The 22,304-nt window shown below is 40.7% G+C and overlaps 2 protein-coding genes across 11 annotated transcripts in view; one reads left to right on the top strand and one right to left on the bottom strand.

Annotated features, from left to right (window-relative positions):
* Positions 1 to 602: 602 nt before the first annotated feature.
* Positions 603 to 14,512, top strand: USP1 (ubiquitin specific peptidase 1). Its single transcript, XM_053392215.1, has 9 exons — positions 603 to 1,024; positions 1,985 to 2,217; positions 3,773 to 3,902; positions 5,871 to 5,966; positions 6,805 to 6,962; positions 7,505 to 8,202; positions 9,370 to 9,540; positions 11,187 to 11,388; positions 13,505 to 14,512. Exons 2-9 carry the CDS (start codon positions 2,048 to 2,050, stop codon positions 14,223 to 14,225), a joined length of 2,346 nt encoding a protein of 781 aa, XP_053248190.1. The 5' UTR covers positions 603 to 1,024; positions 1,985 to 2,047; the 3' UTR covers positions 14,226 to 14,512.
* Positions 14,513 to 16,727: 2,215 nt separating this feature from the next.
* Positions 16,728 to 22,304, bottom strand: part of DOCK7 (dedicator of cytokinesis 7) — a 108,192-nt gene continuing 102,615 nt past the window's right edge. For all 10 annotated transcript variants that reach the window (XM_053392198.1, XM_053392200.1, XM_053392204.1 and 7 more), the window contains 6 exons: positions 21,635 to 21,724; positions 20,837 to 21,073; positions 20,139 to 20,282; positions 18,752 to 18,858; positions 17,561 to 17,728; positions 16,728 to 17,226 (listed from right to left, as the gene is read on the bottom strand). In XM_053392198.1, coding sequence (XP_053248173.1) covers positions 17,184 to 17,226; positions 17,561 to 17,728; positions 18,752 to 18,858; positions 20,139 to 20,282; positions 20,837 to 21,073; positions 21,635 to 21,724 — 789 coding nt within the window. In that variant the 3' untranslated portion in view covers positions 16,728 to 17,183. The remainder of the gene's footprint in view (positions 17,227 to 17,560; positions 17,729 to 18,751; positions 18,859 to 20,138; positions 20,283 to 20,836; positions 21,074 to 21,634; positions 21,725 to 22,304) is intronic.

Here is a 22,304-nt window from a genome sequence, read left to right as displayed (position 1 = left end):
AAGGAGTAATTTTAGCCTTAGGCCAGGTATTTGGCGATGTTGACTGGGGCTGATAGGAGTTGCAACATTTGTAGGGCAGCAGATTTGCCAAGTTGGTGACTCCTAGCTCCTCCTCACTGCTGCTTATTTTCTGATCATTACTGGCTCGCCTTTCCAGCACCCCAGGGTGCAGCAAATTGCTGTAGTCAATTGCATTGCAGATGTTCTTGTGTCAACTTGATGCAGATACTTCTCGCCTTCACTTCCGAGAAGCCCCAAACGAGCAAAGTCAAAACGAAAATCGCCAGCGCGTGTGAGTCTACACTTTTTTAATAGATCTACGACTCCACTAGTTTCTCCTTTCGCGCCTTTTTTTCTCCCCTACGTTCCTTCAGGCCTCTGCGTCCCAGCAACCGTTACACTGTCACTTTTAAAACAGCACTCTGCTTTTCTTCTGGCCTTGCGGGTAAAGTGATTGGCTAGTCAAAGCAGGCCGCGATTGGTCAAGCGACAGAGCGGGGGGGGGCCGATTCGTATTTCCTTTTCTTCCATCCGTCTCCTGTTGGCGGCGGGCTTTAAGCTTTCCAGCCAGGCCTCTACCGTTGCACGCGCGCGTTTCCGCGAGGACCCTTCCCAGCTGTCCAAGCCACCCGCCTGAGCCCAAAAGAACCAGGGAGGCAGGGAGGCAGCGATTTCGCTTTCACCAGAAGCGGGGTCGAGCCTCCAACCATCTAGGGAGGCAGTTTGCCGAACTTTTCACCACCTCAGCGGGCGGTGACCGCGGGTATTATCAAACCGGCATCCGTTCAGGACAACCCCCGAGTCGCCCGGCGCGAGAAACGCGGTGAGGGAACGAGGGGTCCTGGCGGTGTGCAAAACGCGCCAAGTTTCCCGTCGTGGGCGGGTGTGTGTGTGACTGAGCTTGGAGGGACCCCAGATCCCCTCAGTCTATAGAGCAGCTGGGGAAGGGGCTATTCCGGGGCAGCGCCCTCCCGCGCCTCGCCCACGGGGACCTGGCCAGGACGAGACGATGTAGCGGCGGCGGGTAAGGAGATGCGGCGGCCGCGCCACCATGAGCAAGCGGGCGGGGGCGCGCGTTTCTTTCCAGGCGACGGGTGGCCACCTCTGCCTGCCTTTACCGCCGCCTCGTTCCCCGGGGGGGGGGGTTCCGAGGGAAGGACTGCGGGCCGCCGCTGGTTCTCTGGCGCTTTGAGCCGCAGCCCTGCCTGCCTGAGGGGAGCTTCAGGGAACATTTCGCTCTCCCTCCTTTTCACCCTTGATGCGGAAGTTAGTTGTGAAGTGGAAGGCGCACTACGGAACTCTCCGCTGCGGTTTTTTTTATTTGGTCTGTTACGGGCGGAGCCAGGCTTCGTGTTGAAACGGGGGGATGCGGAACCTCAGTTAAGTATTTTTATTGATTTGGGGGGGGCAGCTGCCCTCCCCCCTTCCCCTTGGCTCAGCCCGTGGTGTCTGTGCAGGGGGAGCGTGCCTGCTTCCCTGCTATGAAAGGTTTTCTCGGCTTTCGGTTTTCATCCTTGTCGCAGCAAGGAAAGTAACGGGCCGAGAGTATTTTTTTGGGCGGGGGGGGGGGTCGTTTCTCGAGCTGCCCTCAAATCTTAGGGTGGGGGGGAGGTGGAGATGCCGCGGGGTTGTGTACCGGAAAAGTAACGACATCCCGACGTTCTTAAGTCTTAACCTGGGGCTTCAGTCTCCAGTAAATAGGATTTCCGCCCTGGCCGGTAGCGTCAGATTCCTGCAGTTTCGCTTCTCCTTAACAACAACAAAAAAAAAGTTCAGAAGCCGCCGGCTTTTAATGTCTAGGTCAAAGGGAACTTTGTATTAAGCGGTCGCAGCTTTGAGTTACATCGCGCGCTAATCAAAGCGCAGTTGTGTTTCCCGGCCCACTTCGGGGTGTGCTCCGGTTGCTCTTGTGAAGCTGTGTCGTCACAATACACGCTGCCGCTTACAAAACATACAAACGTGGTGTTTTATATGCTTTTGACAGGCATGACTACAGGTTGCAGTTTTGTCGCGTTCGTCCCTCGGCGTTCTCTGGTGAGGGGGGAAAATGCCAGGCGTGCTGCCCAGTGACAGTAGCGGGCTTTCAAGAGGCACCCCCACGAAAAGAAGCAGACTTTCACTGAAGTTCTTTCAGAAAAGGGAAACAAAAAGAGCTCTGGATTTTGCAGAATCGGCAGAAAATGAGCAAAAGACTTCAGAATATGAATGTTCTGAAATGTATGTAAGCGTTTATTTTTCAGTAACTCATAACAATGTGCAGAGAACTTTTAAAGGCATTTTGGTGGATCTCCATTTCTATATTTGTGTTACAGTGTATGCTTAAAGTTCTGTAACTTACTATATCAGTTATACAAAATCTTGCTGGCTGTGCTTAATTACTGTAACTACACATATTTGCATTGGCTTTTGTATACCCCAGCCTTCAGTTGGCTTTCAATGTTTTCTAACAAAAGACTAATGGTAGGCTGTTAACATAATGGATTATGACTGAAATCAGTTTGATTACTGGTATTCTATCTTGGTGGCAATTTGTTTTGTATATAGGTAGCATTACATACATGCTATGCTAATTGAGGGTAGAACAGGCATAATACAACCCAAGTTTAAGTTTTCAAAACTCCATTGAGCCCAGTGGAAGAGATTTAGGAATGTCCTAGACCTTGAACTTCTTCCTGTCAAAGGACTTAGCAGAGTTGGATAGAGAGTACCCTACATAGCCTGCTTTGGGTGGAATAACAAAAAGTGAACTGTTTGTTTAAAACATTAAATTTGGTAGAAAGGTTTAAAAGGAAACAGGCCTAAGAATATGTAATGGGAAGTAAGAACTACTGTATTCTGTGTGATTAACTTCTACACACAAGATTGTGCTGCACACCTTCATTCTTGATTGCAGGTTTCTTACACTTTAGCAGTTTGTTTCCATATGAGAAAATACTTTATTTTTTAAAAAAAATAGATTAAGGTGTCAAAATGAAAAACTAATTCAATAGGCTGCACTGGGAATAAACTTTAAATCCTGGTCTAATTATGGCCATACAGTATATTGTTGTCCTATTACTCCTGTGAAAACGGGAGCTTCCGTGGGATAATAATACTTTAGCCGTTGAAGAATTCCTGGCCAGAAAGAAATCTGTTATGTTGTCAAGGAAAACACAAGAGTTATCAATACCATTTTTGTACTTACAATTGTTGTACTTTAATTATCTTATTGTACAGTTAGAGATGGCTAATTCATTATTTTTGGAGTGTGATTTTTATGTGGTACCTCAATAGTGGTACTACATAGAGCTCGCCCTGTCGTGGGGATTCAAACCGCTAACCTACTGATCAGCAAGCCCAAGAGGCTCAGTGGTATAGACCACAGTGCCACTTGCGTCCCTTGCTCTGTCCCAGCTCCTGCCAACTTAGCAGTTCAAAAGCATACCAGTGCGAGTAGATAAATAGGTACCTCTGCGGCAGGAAGGTAAACGGTGTTTCCGTGCGCTCTGGTTTCCATGTCCTGTTGTGCCAGAAATGTTTTAGTCATGCTGGCCACCTGACCCAGAAAGCTGTCTGTGGACAAACGCCGGCTCCCTCAGCCTGAAAGCGAGATGAGCGCCGCAACCCCATAGTTGCCTTTGACTGGACTTAACTGTCATGGGATCCTTTATCTTTTACCTTACTACATACAGCAGGGATTAAGAAACAGTATTTTAGTAAAAAGTAAATTTCTAAATTTAGAAGACATCTTGCATGTGTATTTTGAAATAAAACATCTTTTTTTGTATGACAGTGACCAGGTAGTTCCTGCAACACAGCCACTTTCACCGTCGCCTATCTGCTGTGAGAAGAAAGACAACATGCTACCTTTCGTGGGCTTGAACAATCTTGGTAACACGTGTTATCTTAACAGTATACTTCAGGTAAGTTCATAACAGGTTAAAAATATAGTGTTGTCTAAAGTAATTTTGTGTGAATTAAGGGAATTAAAAGCTTACTTGGTAGGTATTTACGTGTGCTGCATGAAGGAAGCAACAGAGGAAAGAGGCTATAGAGAGCAAGATTTTTACCTTTTCTCTTATTGGAGACCCATTGCACAATATTAAAATTTATTTCATTCCATATATATTCCATCTTTTGTCATGGAACCCACAGCAGCATACTGGTGGTTCCCAGGAGGTCTCCCGTGCAGGCACTGACCAGGTTTCAGCACATACTCATAGGTTGGGCAATTTGCTTTTTGTTATAATCATCCTTTTCCATCTTATGTCCTAATGGACATAAGTTGTGTAACAAATACATTGTACAAACATTGAAGGTATGTGGCAGGCTCTAGGATATTGTTTTCTTAGTATGGTTTGAAAAATATTAAAATGAGGTGTATTTGAAGAGGCTGTACTATGAGTATAATCCATCAAAAGTCACGCCATTGTCTTTTAACTTCACATTTTCAGAGGAAGTGCTTTAAAAATACTTGCTTTACCTAGCTCAAAGGGAAAACAAGGAATACTAAACATGAAAACAACCGTAAAACCATAGTGCTGATAAAACCTGCAGCGGCTTGACCCACTAAGACTCCTTTGTCCAAATGTCTGCTAGATCAAAACAGTTTCACCTGCCTGTTGATAACCAGGCCTTGTCAGGAGATTGGAGTTTCAAAATCGAAGCAGAATGATTGAGAAAACTTGGATACACAAGCTATGTAGCATAGCTTTATTTCTGTTTGAGTTTGTTTGTTTTTTTGTAAAGGATGTAACCTTAAAAAAATAAAAATAATATGAGAACTTTGAAGCCAGTATATGGCATTTAGAAATAATATTCAAACAACATGAATGAAACAGTGGGGCAGGGGGAAAGTTCTTAAGAACCAATGTACTGTAAAACACTTTTTAAAAATAACAGTATACAGTGGTACCTCTAGATACGAATGGGATCCGTTCCAAAGCCCCGTTCGCATCCTGAAGTAAACGTAAGACGCGAGTGTGCAGGTCGCATTTCGCTGCTTCCGTGCATGCGCGTGACATCATTTTGAGCGTCTGCATGAGCGGCAAAACCCGGAGGTAATGCACTCCGTTACTTCCAGGTAGCTGTGGAGTGCAACCCGAAAATATTCAGCCCGAGGTATGACTAATCAGATTTCAGAATAATCAGATATAGTTATGACCACCTGTCTTTTACTATTAACACCTTAAATACTCAGCAATTTATTAAGGCCTGACACTCGTTCATCATAGAGACATATGTTAAGATTTATCTTGACAGTTTGGTTCTGTCTTATTTTGCAACAGATATATATTTAGACTTATTTATTCACTTCTGTTTATCTACAGTTACATCTGTTGATGCCAACTTCTAAATTTGTATCCTATCCCTCCAAGGAACTCAAAGTGGCACATACATTGGGTCATCCTACATTTATTATCTTGCTTTTTCTGCAAGATTGGGTCAAACTGCACAATCAAATCAATGGCTTAATAAACTAGTTGCATAACCCTTCCATGCTCTTTTGTTCTACGCACTGAGCAAATGGCTAAGCAGTTCAATATTCTGTTTATAAAAATAGATTTCTGTTATACATGAGCCTGGAAACCTATGGTTAATGACTTGTGAGGATATTAAGCTGTGGTTTGAAGTTAGCTTATTATCTTGGCTTCATTGCAAAGGTGTTATATACACCCATAAGCCAGGATATGATTTTTTGTGAATCAGGCCATCTAGCGGTTGGTCCAAGGTCAACCAGTGTCCTTCATGACTTAGCAGGGATTTGAAAGCAGGCCTCCCTGATCTAAGTGAAATACTCATTCTGCTACATCACACAAATATATAGCTAAATATGTGTTTCACAAATTCTGTTTTCCTTCATTGTACTGCATGTCTTGTTCCTATTTTAGGTGCTTTATTTTTGCCCTGGCTTTAAGACTGGAGTGAAACAACTATTTAATATAATTACAAACAAGAAGGAAAGCTTAAAAGGTGACACTGATAAGGTGAGAACATACTGTCTATTATTGGGCATATTGTACATAACGAAAGTTAGTATATCATGGGTTCAACATAAACAAATCACTTTTGCTCCTTCCTTTGGAAGAAAGTTTATTATGAAAGATGTCACTTCTGTAGCAGGGTAATTTAGACTCAGCATGGCTTTAGAGGTGCTTGCCCCATTAGCACAAACCAGTTTGCATTGAAACCACTTGCTATAAGGCTGGAAGGTGGGTGGGAAGTCACCTCCATCAGCTTATTGATGCTAACAGGCAGCCCTACTTGCAAAGGCGTTTTGGGGAACTCACTTTAAGATCCTGATTGTTCAATAGTAGCTATCTATACCTGGTGTCTTATGTGATGTCAGATGTGGGGCAGGCGGCCATGGTTTGCAGGAAATGACCTTGTGGGTCAAAGTAGGACATCTGCATGCTGGTTGTTCCTCACCCTTGTTTTAGAACTAGTCAAATGTCTTCCAGGATAGACAGATGATGCCTTATATGGTATCTTTTTATATGGTATGGCATAGAATTAGGACTGAAGCACAATAAAGATACGTTTGTTAGGGTAGTTCTATAGTCACTTTCAGACAGTAAAAGGGTCATTTAATTGACTTTAGTCTTCGGCATTAAGTAAATAACAACCTAATACCGGTACAATGATGATAACATTTATACATTTGAAATTTTGTATCATAGAATCATAATAGCTTGAGCTGATATGCAAAATGAAAGTAAACACATCAATATTATGAAAAAGGATTATAAAATTATGTAACTAGCTAAAAAGAAGGCAAGAAAATTAACTTCCAAATGCAAACACTTATTTTCTCTGTCTTTACAGGGGGGAATTAAAGAAGATTCTCTTGCAAGCTATGAATTGGTCTGCAGTTTACACTCCTTGATTGTTTCAGTTGAACAGCTTCAGGCCAGCTTTCTCTTAAATTCTGATAAATACACAGAACTTGCAACTCAGCCAAGAAGACTACTAAATACGCTTAGGTACAAAAGATGTGTTTCTAACTATTTCTGAAGCAAATGATATGGAATCTTGTAATTTGCTACAGGAAGACAGCCTTTTAAGTTTATTGAATTATTCCTATTCACAAATATGTTCTCCAGCTCCTTCTTACAGTAGATGTGTTCATTTCTAGTCACTTGATAATGTGAGGTAGCTCAGCAACAATGCAGATTAGAGTTTGAACCTGTTCTGTGATCTCTCATATCAGTCAAATTTAAATGACTGATAGGCAAAAATAATAAATTATCTGTAATATACCAGTTTTTACAAAAGTATATCTCCATAATTCTAAATACATAATAGCCTGCAAAACTGAGCAACTTCATGAAGCTGAACATCTACCTCCTCATTTTAATTTTGGATCCCCCAAACATAGCGTAGTAACTTGAATTGTACTTAAAATGTGTTACCAAGAAGGGCACCTGCCAAATTTGGTTATGCTCATGAATCCCTGTCTAAATTGTGTCATTAAGCTTTTTTTTGACTGTGTATATTAGGTGATGTGTTGCATTTTTATTTTAAGGGAACTGAACCCCATGTATGAGGGATACTTGCAACATGATGCCCAAGAAGTATTGCAGTGTATATTGGGACATATCCAAGAAACATGTCAGCTGTTGAAGGAACAACTGAAACCCAGATCACTAGAAGAGCCCACAGCTGAACTAAAGAAAATTACTAATCAGGATATTGGCAGTACTGGTATTGTTGAGGAAGATGTCAGTTTGATCTCTGACCAAGCTATTGAGGACGGTGAAGATAAAACTAATGGAAATGCAAAAAGAAAAAATGATACAGAGGATGGGAATGAAAAGAAAAAATCCAAAGTTTCCAAAGAAAAAAATGGAATAGAAGAGAATCAGAGACGGACCAGGTCAAAGAGAAAAGCCCTGGAGGAAAAACTAGAAAATCAATCTGAAGCAACCATTAAGCATTGCATTGAAAATGAAAATACAAAACCAACCCATAAAAAATCCAGACTTCGATTAAATTGGTTAAAATCTTCAAGCAAGCAACCTAGCATTCTGTCCAAATTTTGTAGTTTGGGAAAGCTGACAACAAACTTGGGGTTCAAAGAGCCTGTTAAAGAAATAGAAAACTCTGGATTCACAGACAGTTTCCACAAGTGTGAAAATGGCAGCCAAGGAACGGAAGACTATTGTGATCCATCATCTATTGAAAGCACTGCCGAAAAAGAAATTGAAAAACAATGCCAGAGAGGTTAGCCTTATGAGTAACTTGTGTGTCTGCCCAGTTTGCTGAGATCACCTGGCCACATTTTTGTGTTTTCATAGTGGTAGAAGAGATGGAACAAGTCACATGAATTGCTTCCTTGGCTTGGCTTTTTTTCTTTTTTTACCACAGTCAAGCTATGAGGGCTGTACATGTTTTGTGGCTTATTAAGACTACAGTTGTATGTTATATACTAGGAAATAAACATCATTTAACTCAATGGGCTTACTTCTGAGTAAACATTTTAGGATAGCGCTGTAAACTTAGGAGCAAGACTACTAACCCAATCGTGTTTCGTGGCTGGGTTTTGTGTCTCACTTTCTCCTGACATTAACTATGCCTGGTGGGACACGGTGGAAAGAGATTGAGACAGATGTTTAGTTCTAGCAGTGTAGCTTCCTTGTAGGGCAAAGCAAGGATGGCTGATACTTGCCCTAAGCAAGCAGAACAGGGGCATATTGCAGGGCTGGGTGAAGTAGAACTGAGTTGGCAAATATAACAAGCCAAAATGTAATGCAGAGAAGGTCAGTGTTTTAACATTTCTAATACTTCTGGATTTAACTTAAGGAAAATTAAATCAATAGTTTTAGTATTTTTTAAAACAAAAACTGAAAATACTGGGATTTCTTTGTAGGGGTAGATTGGTAAAATTCTTCTTTAGATGTAAGGAGCTGCCTGGAATGGTTAAGCCTGTATGCTAAGGGATCTTTTATCTTGCCCTATGGAAAACTGTTTCCTACATAATGAATGTTTCTTCTTCTCATACTCCTTTTTGAGTAAACATGCTTAGGGGTGTGCTGGTTGCATCTAAAAGACAGGGCTGCAATGACATTAGCGGGTTCAATATCAAGAATGTACCCCCAGTATAGTGCCTAATAATTGAAGTTCCTAATAAGAACTACATAGCTCATGTGGAGTGGGATCTAAAGAGATCCAAAGAGCTGTGGATGGAACTTCCTGCCTTGGCATGCAGTTTTTGAACTATACTTTGGAACATTTCCTCTTGCTGTTTCAGCTGCTCAAAGATATGGGATTTGGCGGAGTAGTGTCATATGCAGTATGAGGAGCTGCAGTAAGATGATGAAATTCAGAGAACTCTGATAATATCTATTCAGGAAAAGAGTTTAAGCTAATCTGGTATGTGCTTTACCTTAGGTTCAGAGTTAGCTGTCTTCGATTTAGTGGAGAGACTCTTCCAGGGTCAGTTGGTGTTACGAACACGATGTTTAGAGTGTGAGAGTTTCACTGAGAGAAGAGAAGACTTTCAAGATATTAGTGTGCCAGTGCAAAAAGAAGAGCTCTCAAAAACGGAAGAGAATTCTGAAAGTAAGTATAAACCACAGTAAATTTTAAGTATGCCTCTGATTCACATGCCTGTGTTTGGTAGGAGTATGCATACTTTCCTTGCCAACTGCAGTTAAATTCTGGGTGTACATTTCTATATATAGTTTTATTATTTCTTTTTAAGTTCTATCCTGACAACTTGTCACCTGATGGGTGCTGACAGACAACACCTTTTAAAATACATATGCAACCATTTTCTTGGAAACAGCTTTTTCCCAGCTTACACTTGATGCCAAGGGTGGGGCAGGTGGGCATGGTATGGGGAAAACAGTATTGTGAGTGAAGTTAGGATCCCTGCTGGGCCTCATCAGGCCCATGTGCTGGAGTTCCCCTTCTGTGCTGTAGATCTGCTAGTGAACCCTCTGCTTGATGAAGGAAATTCAGAGTTACAGCTTTCCCCCAGCAGAGATTGCTATTCAGCTCCCAAGAGCAAGGGCCCCTTCCCAGTAATTTTGTTCCACTGTCAAACTTAATGTAAAGTAACTCTTGTAACTTAAGTCACTACTTTAGGAAACAAGTCTTTGCCCTCTTCTGTATGACAGCCCTACAAGTATCTGGTTGGTTTGTTACATTTTTCTTAGAATGTTTTCATCTGCTGATTTGGTTGCATTTCTGTGCTTTTTAATTTTTTTCATGGCATTAATAAAATATAAGCTACCTTGGAAGATGCAGATGCATTGGAAGGGTACAGCATAAGTTTTCTAAATAAATATGTCTTTTTTCCAGGTGAAACATACCTAGTTTCTCCAACTTTTTCTCATAGGCCTTGTTTTCCATATTTCATTATCCTCCACTGAACCAATTCCAATTTGTTTATATGCCCTTTAAAAGCACAACACCCAAAACTGGACATAGTACCTTGGATGTACAGAATAAGGTGACACTGTTATTTAGAAACTAAGATTCTTTGAATACAGCCCCAAAATTGCATTAGCCTTTTTGCAGTTGCACCACACTGATCAAACCTTCTGAGAGAAGAAATAGGTGTGTGCCAGAGGGGTGGTTGATGTGAATGTGCTCAGTATGGTATTTCAGTTGGTGAATATTGTTATCCTATAAAACAGGCATAGGCAAACTCTGCCCTCCAAATGTTTTGAGACTACATTTCCCATCATCCCTGACCACTGGTCCTGTTAGCTAGGGATGGTAGTTGTAGTCCCAAAACATCTGGAGGGCTGAGTTTGCCTATGCCTGCTATAAAATGTCCCCATTCTGGTTGCTTAGAAATGTGTGGTCATACCAGTCTGTAATGAAGCATGGCAATCTATGCAAGACAGATAGTTCCTATAATACAGGTCTTAGTTATATGGAAGGGTGCATGGCTCTAGGATTCTGCAGGTTTCTAGGATGGTGTTAAACCCCTTCTCCACCTTAAAGAAACTGCCTTCTGTTTGGTTGTGCTGAAGTATGGAGATTAGGAATTGGCTTTGGAGAGTCATGAGATTACAGCAGAGCATAAGCTTTGGGACCCTGATGTGTAATTCGGTGTGTAATTCTCTAGGATTTTGGCACTTTTAAAAACATTTGCTGACATGTCCTGCACTCATATTATTGTGGTCAACAACCTGATTTGTATTTAACTGTTTACAGTATTGGGCAAACTAAATATAAGCAACTTTCTTTTGTAGTTTCTCCAGATCCCAAAACAGAAGTGAAGACTCTGAAGTGGGCAATTTCCCAGTTTGCTTCAGTGGAGAGGATTGTGGGAGAAGATAAATATTTCTGTGAAAACTGTCGTCATTACACAGAAGCTGAACGCAGTCTTCTATTTGACAAAATGCCTGAAGTTATAACCATCCACTTGAAGTGCTTCGCAGCTAGAGGGTTAGAGTGAGTATAGTGAATAAACCACACTGAACAACCTGACTACTGGAAGTAAAACTTTGCACAAATATAAAACAATAAAATGGAACCCACATCAAGTGAATTTAACTTCTGGAAAGAAGAGCATGAACTATATTGTTAGGTATCCCAAAATAGACTGTTGAGATTGTGCTTCCCATGGAATTTGCACAGTAGCTCAGTTCCTCTAAGCATGAAGGGAGAGAGAGTAGTGGGACATATCCTGCAGCTTCTTACATCCTTAACAACAAAGATATACACTCATGGGGATCTTGTGTGATCAGTGTTTCTGAATGCAGGGAGGGCAGATACTTATAGGTACACAAAGACTTCCAGAAATGGTGTGCCTAAAATTATTTGTTCTTGCTACTACTTTTGAAATAATAAAAAAAAATTAGACAATATGGAGTGTTAAAAGTTTACAGCTCATTCCAAATTGTATGCATGCAAAGATCTGCCAGGACAAGCAGCTCAGGATGCAGTGGATCTCCCAATCCTAGTTTAGCCAAAGATATGAAGGTGTAAGTTGCTTAACCCGCCTAAGCTGAAGCTGGTGTTAGTCCTCAAAACGGGGTGTAGTAGGGAAGGACTAGGGAAGGCTGGATTCTAAGCTCATCCAGCTCAGTCACATGACCTGGCAACCTAGTGTAGAACACTTATTTTTAAAAGGCTTGTTTTCCCTCAACCAGGTTTGGCAGTAGCAGCACTGCTTAATGGAGTTTGCATCTGCTGTAATTTTACAGTGGCTTAATTTACATCAGCGTGCTTCCAGAGGATTGCTCCCTTAGTGTGCATGTACCTTTAAGCAAAATCCTCCTTCTAAAATAAAAGTCATGTGCTTCATTGTCATTACTTTGGGTCACAGTCAAGTACTTTCTTGTAACTCACGCTTTGTTGGGAAAGCAGCCAATATTAAATTCTACTCACCTGGTGATGAATATTTTCTTCAACAGGTAGACTGTGCTAAAGCAGACCTAAATACTACAAAGTAGACAGTTGTCTAGAGAAATAAAGATAAATTAGGCAATAGTACAATAATAGTATTTTATGCAAGTGTGCCTAAACTAGCAAGCACCCCATTAGCCAGGAAAGACTGCTGGGTAACTTCCTTGATTGCTTCTAGGCACGGTGAGAATCAATTGTCTTGGCTTATTTGCCATTATTTTTTTCACTAGTTGCAAACTCTCAAAAGACTTAAATGATTAAGATCTATCTACTAATAAATGTGTGTTAGAATATGTATCCTATTCTTCCCACTGTTTCTTGTATCTTATGGAAGGTCTTAACAAATGTTTTAAAACAAGTATCTCTTCCACTGTAGTCCCACATTATAATTATTTAGGTCATGTTCATAATGCATAAAATATATTGCCAAACAAACCCTGTTCTTAATTTTCCACTATTGTATGGCTTTTCTTGCTATTTAAACACCAATCAGCATATAATTATAGACTATCTTTTGTAAGCTTTCAAACATTAGATACCTCAGGCAAAAACCAGTGGATTGTAATAAAAACAAGGCAACCAACAGTTCCTGCTGTTATTTTACTGGAAGTTTAAGTGTAAATTAAAGGCATATCTGAAATTGAATTATCTATTGAGTGGATTCTCTCAACTGTCCCCAATATGAATTTCACTGTTGCGAAATATGAAATTATTTTACAATTTGTAAGTGCAAAGACATGGGAAATTAGCTGGTGTCTTGTTGTAGTGCTTATTCAGAAATACCTATGCAAATTGCTTACTTATTGGGCTGTCTTTTGAAATAACTAATTGTCAAAAAAAATTAATTTACCTTTGTAATAGTTAAAAAATTGAAAGAAATTGCTGTTCAGTCACTTGATTTGTTACAGCAAGAAATTAAGTACAGTATCTTAATATGTTGGAGATCTAAAAGCTAAGCACTAGAGTACCTCATCTTGGCTCAACGTTTGCAATATTACTTGGTGATAATGCAAATTTAAGAGAATTAAAGTTTAAGAGTGACTGATATCCTAGAGCAACAGGAAAGCAAACTAGCTGAATTTTAAAATTTAAAAGTTTTATTTTTTAAAGGAGCTGTGCAAAGTGACAACATAATCTATTTATTACATTTCTCCCCAAGGTTTGATTGTTACGGTGGGCTGTCCAAGATAAATACTCCTTTACAAACACCTCTCAAGCTGTCTTTGGATGACTGGAGCATAAACCCAGGCAACGAAATATATGGATTGTTTGCTGTAGTGATGCACAGTGGTATTACAATCAGCAGTGGGCACTATACAGCCTCTGTTAAAATTACAAATTTGGATAGCTTGGAATTGGACAAGGACAACTTAACAAGTGATCCATTTTGTAAAATTCACCCAGAGCCACTGAATGAACAAGAAGCAAGAGCTGTCACTGAGGACTATGACGACGGTGAGGTCTCCTTTAGAGTCAGTGGAAGTGCTCAGCCTAACAAAGGACTGAACAAAAAGAATATAGAAGCTGTGGGGCTTCTTGGAGGACAAAAAAGCAAGCTGAACTGTGATTTGCCAAGCAACAAAGCAACCCATTCTGAGATGATGGCTAACATAGTCACTGAAACTAAAAATGCAGAGCATAGCCATGCTAAAGGAATTGCGGAGTTTGAACGCTGTGAGCAAACTGATCCTGCTATTGGACTAGAAAATAAAGCAATGCATATAATGCAGAGCTTGAAAGAGTATGAGGGGAAATGGCTACTTTTTGATGATTCCGAAGTGAAAGTTACAGAGGAAAAAGACTTTCTCAACCTTCTGTCCCCCATTTCCTCATCTACATCTACTCCTTACCTGCTGTTTTATAAGAAAATTGTAGAGTGAGGTTGTATTTTAACTATGTAAATAAGTTTAGCATCTGATCAGCACTGAAGAGCACCTATGAAGCTACAGAATGATTCACCAGACTAAGATTCTGTAAAAATGAGATGATTTTTTTAAAAGTGGGTAATTATCTTTATAGATTATATAGAGATCATAGCAATACAAACCTGTATATATAGTCTGTTGAATAAAATGCTTTAAGAGCACAGTAGCATTTAAAGGTGGTTCTAATTTCGTCACACTACTCATATTCGCTCTCTTTAAAAATAAAGTTATTTGTACTCATATTCTAGAGTGTATAGTTGATATAAATAAATCTAATTGCTTTTGCAAACAAAAAATAATTGTTCTTTATTTCTAAAGCCATAGGACCTGAAAAAGTACCGTATTTTTTGCTCTATAACACGCACCCGACCATAACACGCACGTAGTTTTTAGAGGAGGAAAACAAGAAAAAAAAATATTCTAAACGAAACAGTGGATGTATGATTTTTGTGGTTCATGCTGTGGCCACAGACATGTGATCTGACAGTGAGTTTGGAGTAGCCCAATGCAAAAATCCTGAGGATCCATGTGGATCCATGCTTTGTAACCACGCTTTTGCACCACTGCGGCCCCAGGCAACAGTGGGTGCGTGCTTTTTTTGGTGCAAGATGTAGCCATGGACATGTTATGTGATCTGATGGTGAATTTGGGGTGACCCAGTGCAAAAATCCTGAGGATCCATGTGGATCCGTGCTTTGTAACCACATTTTAAGTGGGGAGGGAGGGAAAAGCACTCAAGGGACAAGGAGAAGGATGCTGCTAATAATGCATAAGAGGGGTTTAAGGGGAGAAGAAGCATGCGTGGGGTGGGTGGAGAAGGATGCGGCTAATAATGAAGAAGAGGGGTATAAGGGGAGAAGGCTCCTCTCCTCTCCCGCTTTGCTCCTTTAAAGCAAGCAGGCTCTGCTTTTCTCCCTCTTCCCCGCTCATCCCCGGCTTAGCGAGCTGAAAAACTTTGCTGCTATTTAGCGAGCTGAGTGGGGAGGAGAGAGGGACAGAGAGCCTGCTTGCTTTAAAGGAACCAACCGGACAGGAGCCGCTTACACTTGTAAGCGGCTCTTCTCCTCTCCTGCTTTGCTCCTTTAAAGCAAGCAGGCTCTCTGTCCCTCTCTCCACTCCACTCAGTGGCTCTTCCCCGCCTTGCTGTTTCAAAGCGAGCCACGGAGGAGGGAAGGAAGGGGAACCAGGGATCCTCTGCTCACGACTGCAGCAGATCCCCTGCCCCCGCCACCCATAGGCATTCCCTCCATAACACGCACAGACATATCCCCTTACTTTCTAGGAGGAAAAAAGTGAGTCTGGTGCAAAAAATACGGTAATTGCTTCTTTTGTGCCCTTACCCTTCTCCATTGTTCCTCATATAGTCAAAATATGTAGTGGGATGCTCATCTCAGTTTCAAGGTAGGAATGCATACATGACTTGGTGTTTCAGTTTTATTTCTGAGTTCAGGTTAAGCTATTTTAGTATATTTAAACTACTGAAATTTTTCTTTAAAAGATAAGCATAGCTAGGTACCAATACAGAGGGTTCCAGTTTCTAAGGACCACTTCACATTTTAGGCATGCAGTACTTTTGAAGGCAACAAATGCATGGGTTCCATAAGGGAGGTTTGATTGGTTGGTACTTTCTTTTGAATGTACATGTGATGCTAAAACTAGGTTTGGTTTTGGGTAATCTGTGAACTGAATTTGCAATGTACTCCACTTACCTTAACACTATTCTAACAGTAGTGGCTTTACAGATTCCATCCCTTTCAAATATGATTTGTAATAGAACACAAGGTGGACTAAAGGTATTTTTGGCTAAAGGCAGTTACCACATTTTCTAGTATGATGGTATAGTTTTCGAAGAGAATCATAAAATTTTGCACTAGGCATATCTAAAGTTAGTCACTGCTTTAGAGGTTTTTCTCAGTATTAAGTGGTTTACAAATGTTTGTCAATCAACTGAATTGAATTGGGGCTTACTCTCAAATAAGGGGTTAGGATTGCAGCCTTGATGCTGAACTAGCAGTTTGCAAAAAACAAGCATCACTGAAGCGGTAGTAGTATTATGTAATGAATACATCATGTGAACACCCAGTCTACTTTATACAAGTCCTTCCTTCCTGTGCAGCATCCTTTGCTGAAGCCAGCTTAGCCTTGCAACAGGAATGAAAGAGATGAGCTACTTATCACCTCATGTCTGCTTGAAAGCCAAAAGTCCCTGCTTCACTTTCAGTGACCCAAAACAGTATTTGAACCTGGAAATTAGCGCTTTAGAAACAGGTTGGCTTTTGTGGACCCCCATATCCCCAAGGTCATCCCAGCATTTTGAGGCACAAGCCCAATGTAACTCTAGCCACATGGCACAAAAGTTTAAAAATGAAAGCATCCTTTAAAAGCATTTTGTACTTACCTTTCTCTAGGATCTTTTTTCACACAAAGATGAATTTTAAAAGCTGGCACACCAAGAAATAAAGTGTAAACATTCAAATATTTAATGGTACCATTAAAATAAACACTGCATTAAAAATGGTTTAAATGCATTTGCAAATGCTCCTAATATAAAATAAATATATGAACTAAAACAAAAACAAATTTAACATTAAAGAATGCTATAAATAATGGTTGATGCATTTGGAGTACCTCTGAATATTAAAAAATGTCTTAAAAAACAGTTGTGTTTACAGTCTCACCAGTAGTTTGTATACTGTTGCCATGGGGTTAAAAAAGGTTTGAAGTCTATATAATAATTCAGAAGGGAAATTTGGCCACTTAACACTTCCATGTAAATTGGTAAAATGTGTGCATGGTGTCCTGAACAAAGTCCAAAGTTTTGTTTCCAAATAAAAGTTATAAAAATTCCCGGTGTTGATGACACTGCACTCGTTTGTTCAGTACCTTAAAATTCTTAAGTGTATTTTAAGGTGCTCAGATGTCCATTTTGCGAAGGCTCATTCTGCTGAAGGAATCTCTGGGGAGGAAAAAACAGTGAGATAAGCTACTTCCCAAGCTGAACGCCAGAGTCTGGTGGTGAGTAATATTCTGCTACACAAAGTGTTTGCATGCGCAGCTATAAAATTAACTAGTCGCCTATCTCAGGGGTGACTAGAAGCCTAAGGCTCTGGTCTTCTGAAGTGTGAGAAACAGGGCTTGGGGCCACAGATATAGGGGTGTTAGTAAAGTAATTGTAAGGATTTTATATCACTACAGATAGGAATTTTCAATTTGCCTTCCCATGTAGCTTCCTATCCAGGAGACCTTTTAAAGAAACATTAACAAGCGATGTTAACATATATAAGAATTACCTGTGGCAAGCAGCAGGAAGAACCGTCTTGTATAACTGGGGAATTTTTCTATTGATCAGAGGCTGAAGTGCTTCCTTGAGACGGTGGTAATTTCTTTCAAGCTCTCGCTGATACTCTTTTTGGTCTGGACCAATCAGGCTCTTGTTCTTGCGCAGTGCATCTTCACACCTAGAAAACAAAAAAATTCAGACAATAGAAAAGTGACCATAGTCTACCCTCTTGGAGCCAGCCAGCAGCATTGTATCTGTCTCCTTTGCGTACACTCCTTGGGTCACAACACTAATTGCACTTATTTGGAAACATCCGAAACTTCCAACACAGCGTGACCGCAATGCCAAAATTGGCTTTCACACAATAAAACATCAGTCTTTCTGCTTCTTGGAGTAGATGTCTCCGACAAGTCATCCTAGAAATCTGATTTCTCTAAAGCTGTCTAACAGCATTTAAAAAGAAATGAAACTACTGCTTCTGTACCAAAGCAGCTGGCTATACATGATTCTCCAACATGTATATAAAAGGTAAATACAAAGCACTGTGAGGTTTTCTGTGTTTCCTTGTTTAACAGCAGGAAAATGCTCACTGTACATGTACAAAATGCCCCTTGTTTAGAAAAGAAAAAAGGGGACTGCTCCTGAAAGGATGCAGAAGTGCGTCAGCATTCATGGATCAAGGCCAAGACGTGCTGGAAGAACATCAGTGCCACCTAATAATGCCAAATCTGTTGCACGCCTTAGTAGTGCTTTTTTGAGGAATGTAGGATAAAGTTTCAAGGAATTTTCTAAATTACGCAGAAATGAATTAAGAAGCAATATACAGTATCTCGGAAGTTGAACGCCTTGCAACTCGGAACGTTTTGGCTCCTGAACGCCGCAAACCCGGAAGTGAGTGTTCCAGTTTGCGAACATTCTTTTGGAACCTGAACGTCCGACGCGGCTTCCGATTGGCTGCAGGAGCTTCCTGCAGCCAATCGAAAGCCATGCCTTGGTTTCCAAATGTTTTGGAAGTCGAATGGACTTCTGCAACGGATTCTGTTCGACTTCTGATGTACAACTGTACATTGGGGCTGCATGGTGAGAAGGGACTAAAGTAAGTAATCAGACCCACCAGAAGACAATTGATCAACATATCTATCATGATCTTTTTTAGGACAATTAAAATGGGAAAAAAGAGATGTTAATTGAAACACAATACCTTTTTGTGAAGTCTTTGAAACAAAGCCGTAGTTTATTATGGTGACGGAAGAGCTTAGGATCGTTGGGTATCTCTGATAAGAAAACCTGTGCAACCTCTAGTGGTCCCTTTAAAGAATAATAATAATAATAATAATTTTTATTTATACCCCGCCCTCCCCAGCCAAGACCAGGCTCAGAGCGGCTTACAAGCAATAATAAAAACACGTTGAATGATTACAACTTAAAAACAAAATTAAAATACAACATTAAAATATTGAAACATTAAAATATTAAAATGTAGCCTCATCGCAGGAGGAGAAGGAAAGGAAAAAAGAGGGAGGGAATCAAATTGGCTCCAAGCCAAAGGCCAGGCGGAACAACTCTGTCTTACAGGCCCTGCGGAAAGAAATCAGATCCTGCAGGGCCCTGGTCTCATGAGGCAGAGCGTTCCACCAGACTGGAGCCAGAGTTGAAAAGGCCCTGGCTCTGGTTGAAGCCAATCTAACTTCTTAGCCAATCTAAGAAGAGGCAGGTAGTGAGATACTTCTGCAGGGCTGGCTACTGGAATCATTTCACATACATGGAAGACTCCACAGAATTTCTTTAGGCTGTCTCCCCACTAGGACCACACTCCACAACCTCCCTTCTCTTCCTATCTACGTTGACATTTATGCAACTGTCAAGGAGAAGGCAGAGCTGCACAAGGATTGCTTTCAAATGTTGCCTATAACAGCTCTAAGGATGCAAACAAACAGATCTCAAATTAGGACCCACCACACTCTCATGAAATATTTGTGGCTCCCTCCACACAATGCAGTTGAACTTAGCAAAGATTCAAATACTGATTCGGTCTGACACCTACCCCTACTAGTTGGTGGGCACTGACCTCTAGTTTTTAGGTATCACATATACATGTTTACCTAGGAATAAGTCCCATTGAACTCAATAGGGCTTTCTTCGGAGCAAACATGTATTATGTACTGCTTTTCAGTGAAATGTCTGCCTTTAAAAAGAAGGTGAATTGTTTTTTAGAGATGTTCTGTCCTGGGAAGGGGAGATTATTACATCACATGTTCCATTCAATCAAAAGTGTCCACCTCTTGCTTCTGCTGTTAACTCACAGAACCACTTTGCTTCAGAGAGTAAAACTCAGCGAATGTGCTTCTACACACTCAAATTACTTGCATTTGCACACACTCTGTTAGCCACTACTTCAATAATACTGCCCTCTTAGTTCTTCAATACAAAACAAGTTATTTATATACACTATTATTACTGTTTATATGCAATATATGTTCAGAACCCATTTTTGACAACGTTTTTTAAAATAAGCAAGTCTTAATGGTTGTACTCCTGGACCTTTCTGATCAAGACACTGACAGGGCCTACAAGTTCTGTATCCTTACCTGATTTACCGTTGTGCCTACTGAACCTTGAAGCACCATCTGGAGCATTTTGGGATCTGCTGGATCTTGATGTGTTGCAAAAGCCAACTCTTGGGTTTTCTTTTGCATATCCTCAATGGCGACTTCAATTGGTGTCAAAATGATCTAAGGAAACGAACACAGGAAAATTTAAGAAGAACATCAGGGGCTTCTCTTTTCACTGTGATTACAAGAATATTTAATTTAGACTCATAAATAAGGAAAGGGAGAATCACAGAATTGTAGAGTTGGAAGGGACACTGAGGATCATCTAGTCCAACCTCCTGCAATGCAGGAATATGCAACTGTCCCATATCATGCAGGGATCAAACCTGCAACCTTTGTGTTATCAGCACCATAATGTAACCAACTGTGCTATACAGGTGTGTTGATTTTTCTTTTTCCCAGTTGCTAGATGCAAAGTACTACTGAAAAAATTAGAGCAGTTTTCCAGCAATAGTAATCATCAGTATCAAAACCTGAACCCTGAAATAAAAGCTCCTCCTCTCAGGCTTTTGCAGTAAAAGCAGCTTTGTAAATGCATCTAAAACACATGCCAATCAATAATCAGCAAGCTGAAACTTGACTGAGCGCATTATTTTTTATGTTAATCATGCCCCCTCTATTTCTGGCATTTCTCCCTCTTAAATTTACAGTTACCATCACTGTTCAGGGCTCACCTCCTCCTTGTGAATGACATTAATCCGGGTTTTAATGTAAGGGAATGCATGTGATGTTGTGAGGATGGTCTTCCTCTTGAACTGTTCATGCAGCTCACCATGAGCTCTGCCATCCAACGTGAAGGGCGTACAGTACATGAATCGCCTCAAGTTGTAGTTTTTGTCAAAATAGGTTATCCGGTCCTTCATTTCGTATGTATCAAAGTAAGGCTCCACGTAAGTTATTTGTATATAGGCCTGGGGCAGAAAAACAGACTAGTAGGAATACACTGCAGAATAGTCACCAGCCAACTAGCAACCGCACATGGCCCTCATTCACTCGTGACGCTGCTCCTGCTACAGAATTTTTATGTTTGTGAGTGAGCAGCAAGGGGCATTAACCAAGAGACAGAACAAGGCCCACACCAGTGGAAAGCACAAGCTTGCCGCCATTTTGTCCTCCACACTGTGAACTTAAATCTCAGAGCCAGTTGCAAAGATACAAAAGTCGGTGAAAGCAGACAACTCTTGCCCCAGTCTCCCTGGTGAAAATATAGTATGAAGTGATACAATACATCAATTATATTCTGTACCAGAATTGTCTAAAAACTGCTACCCGATACCTGTATCTAGATTGAGAGAGGCGTGTGGATAAGGTCAGGGAGATCCTGAGATAAATGGCCCTGGTGCAGCATCATTTTAGCCACTCAATTTATTTTCTGGAACCATAGTATGTAGCCATGCACAAGCCAGGAACAAGGGCACTTCTCACACCAGATACAGGAATGTCCAAATTGATACTTATTTTTAGCTTCTTACCTTGTTGGCATCTAATTTGCATTTGTCGACAGGGTTAGAGTCCTTAATCACTTCAACAACATCTTCACCAAACCTCTCTCCGTAAAAACCCTGAAAATTATCAACAAGATATTGTAAAGTGCAATCTGGAGCAAAGTTTTAAAGGAAGGGTTGGCACACAATGTTAGCAGAATTACATGAAAAACAGTTAGGACTATGGCTGTGGTGTGGGCTATGCCTGCATAACTTTGGGGAACTAATTTTTTTTTGGGGGGGGGCAAGAAAAATAATAACGTGGGGGGAGTCTGCCTCAAAGTATTTTGTCAATTTGGAAAAATCCCACCACTTTATCATACACTGGACAGTGTGTGCAGCAAAACAAGTTTAAAAGACCACACATTACACACCAAAGCACACACTAAGCCAAGATATGAGTGAGCTTTGTTCCCCGACTGCAGATGTTTTGTTCTTTCATTCATGAGTGTAACGATTTAGTCTTAATTAACTGTAGTTAATAAACTATATATAGAACTCTCAGTTCAAGCTGGGAAACTATATGTTTCCTAAACATGTCACGGTCCTAAGCCAAGGTTAAACCAAGGATTTGTATTCTGGCTTGTTTGGAAGCTCGAAACCATCCGTTCCCAGTTGGAATGTAAGGGGAAACTATAGCTAACTGAAACTTCCCAAC

This window comes from Podarcis raffonei, chromosome 6, assembly GCF_027172205.1.
Source record: "Podarcis raffonei isolate rPodRaf1 chromosome 6, rPodRaf1.pri, whole genome shotgun sequence".
Classification (NCBI taxonomy): domain Eukaryota; kingdom Metazoa; phylum Chordata; class Lepidosauria; order Squamata; family Lacertidae; genus Podarcis; species Podarcis raffonei.
This window is presented reverse-complemented; position numbering and strand designations above follow the sequence as displayed.

Coding starts and splice junctions, on each gene's coding strand:
- USP1 (XM_053392215.1), top strand. CDS start 2,048: ATGCCAGGCGTGCTGCCCAGTGACAGTAGCGGGCTTTCAAGAGGCACC. Junction 6,963..7,504: donor AGACTACTAAATACGCTTAG/GTACAAAAGATG, acceptor TTTTATTTTAAG/GGAACTGAACCCCATGTATG. Junction 11,389..13,504: donor TTCGCAGCTAGAGGGTTAGA/GTGAGTATAGTG, acceptor TTTCTCCCCAAG/GTTTGATTGTTACGGTGGGC.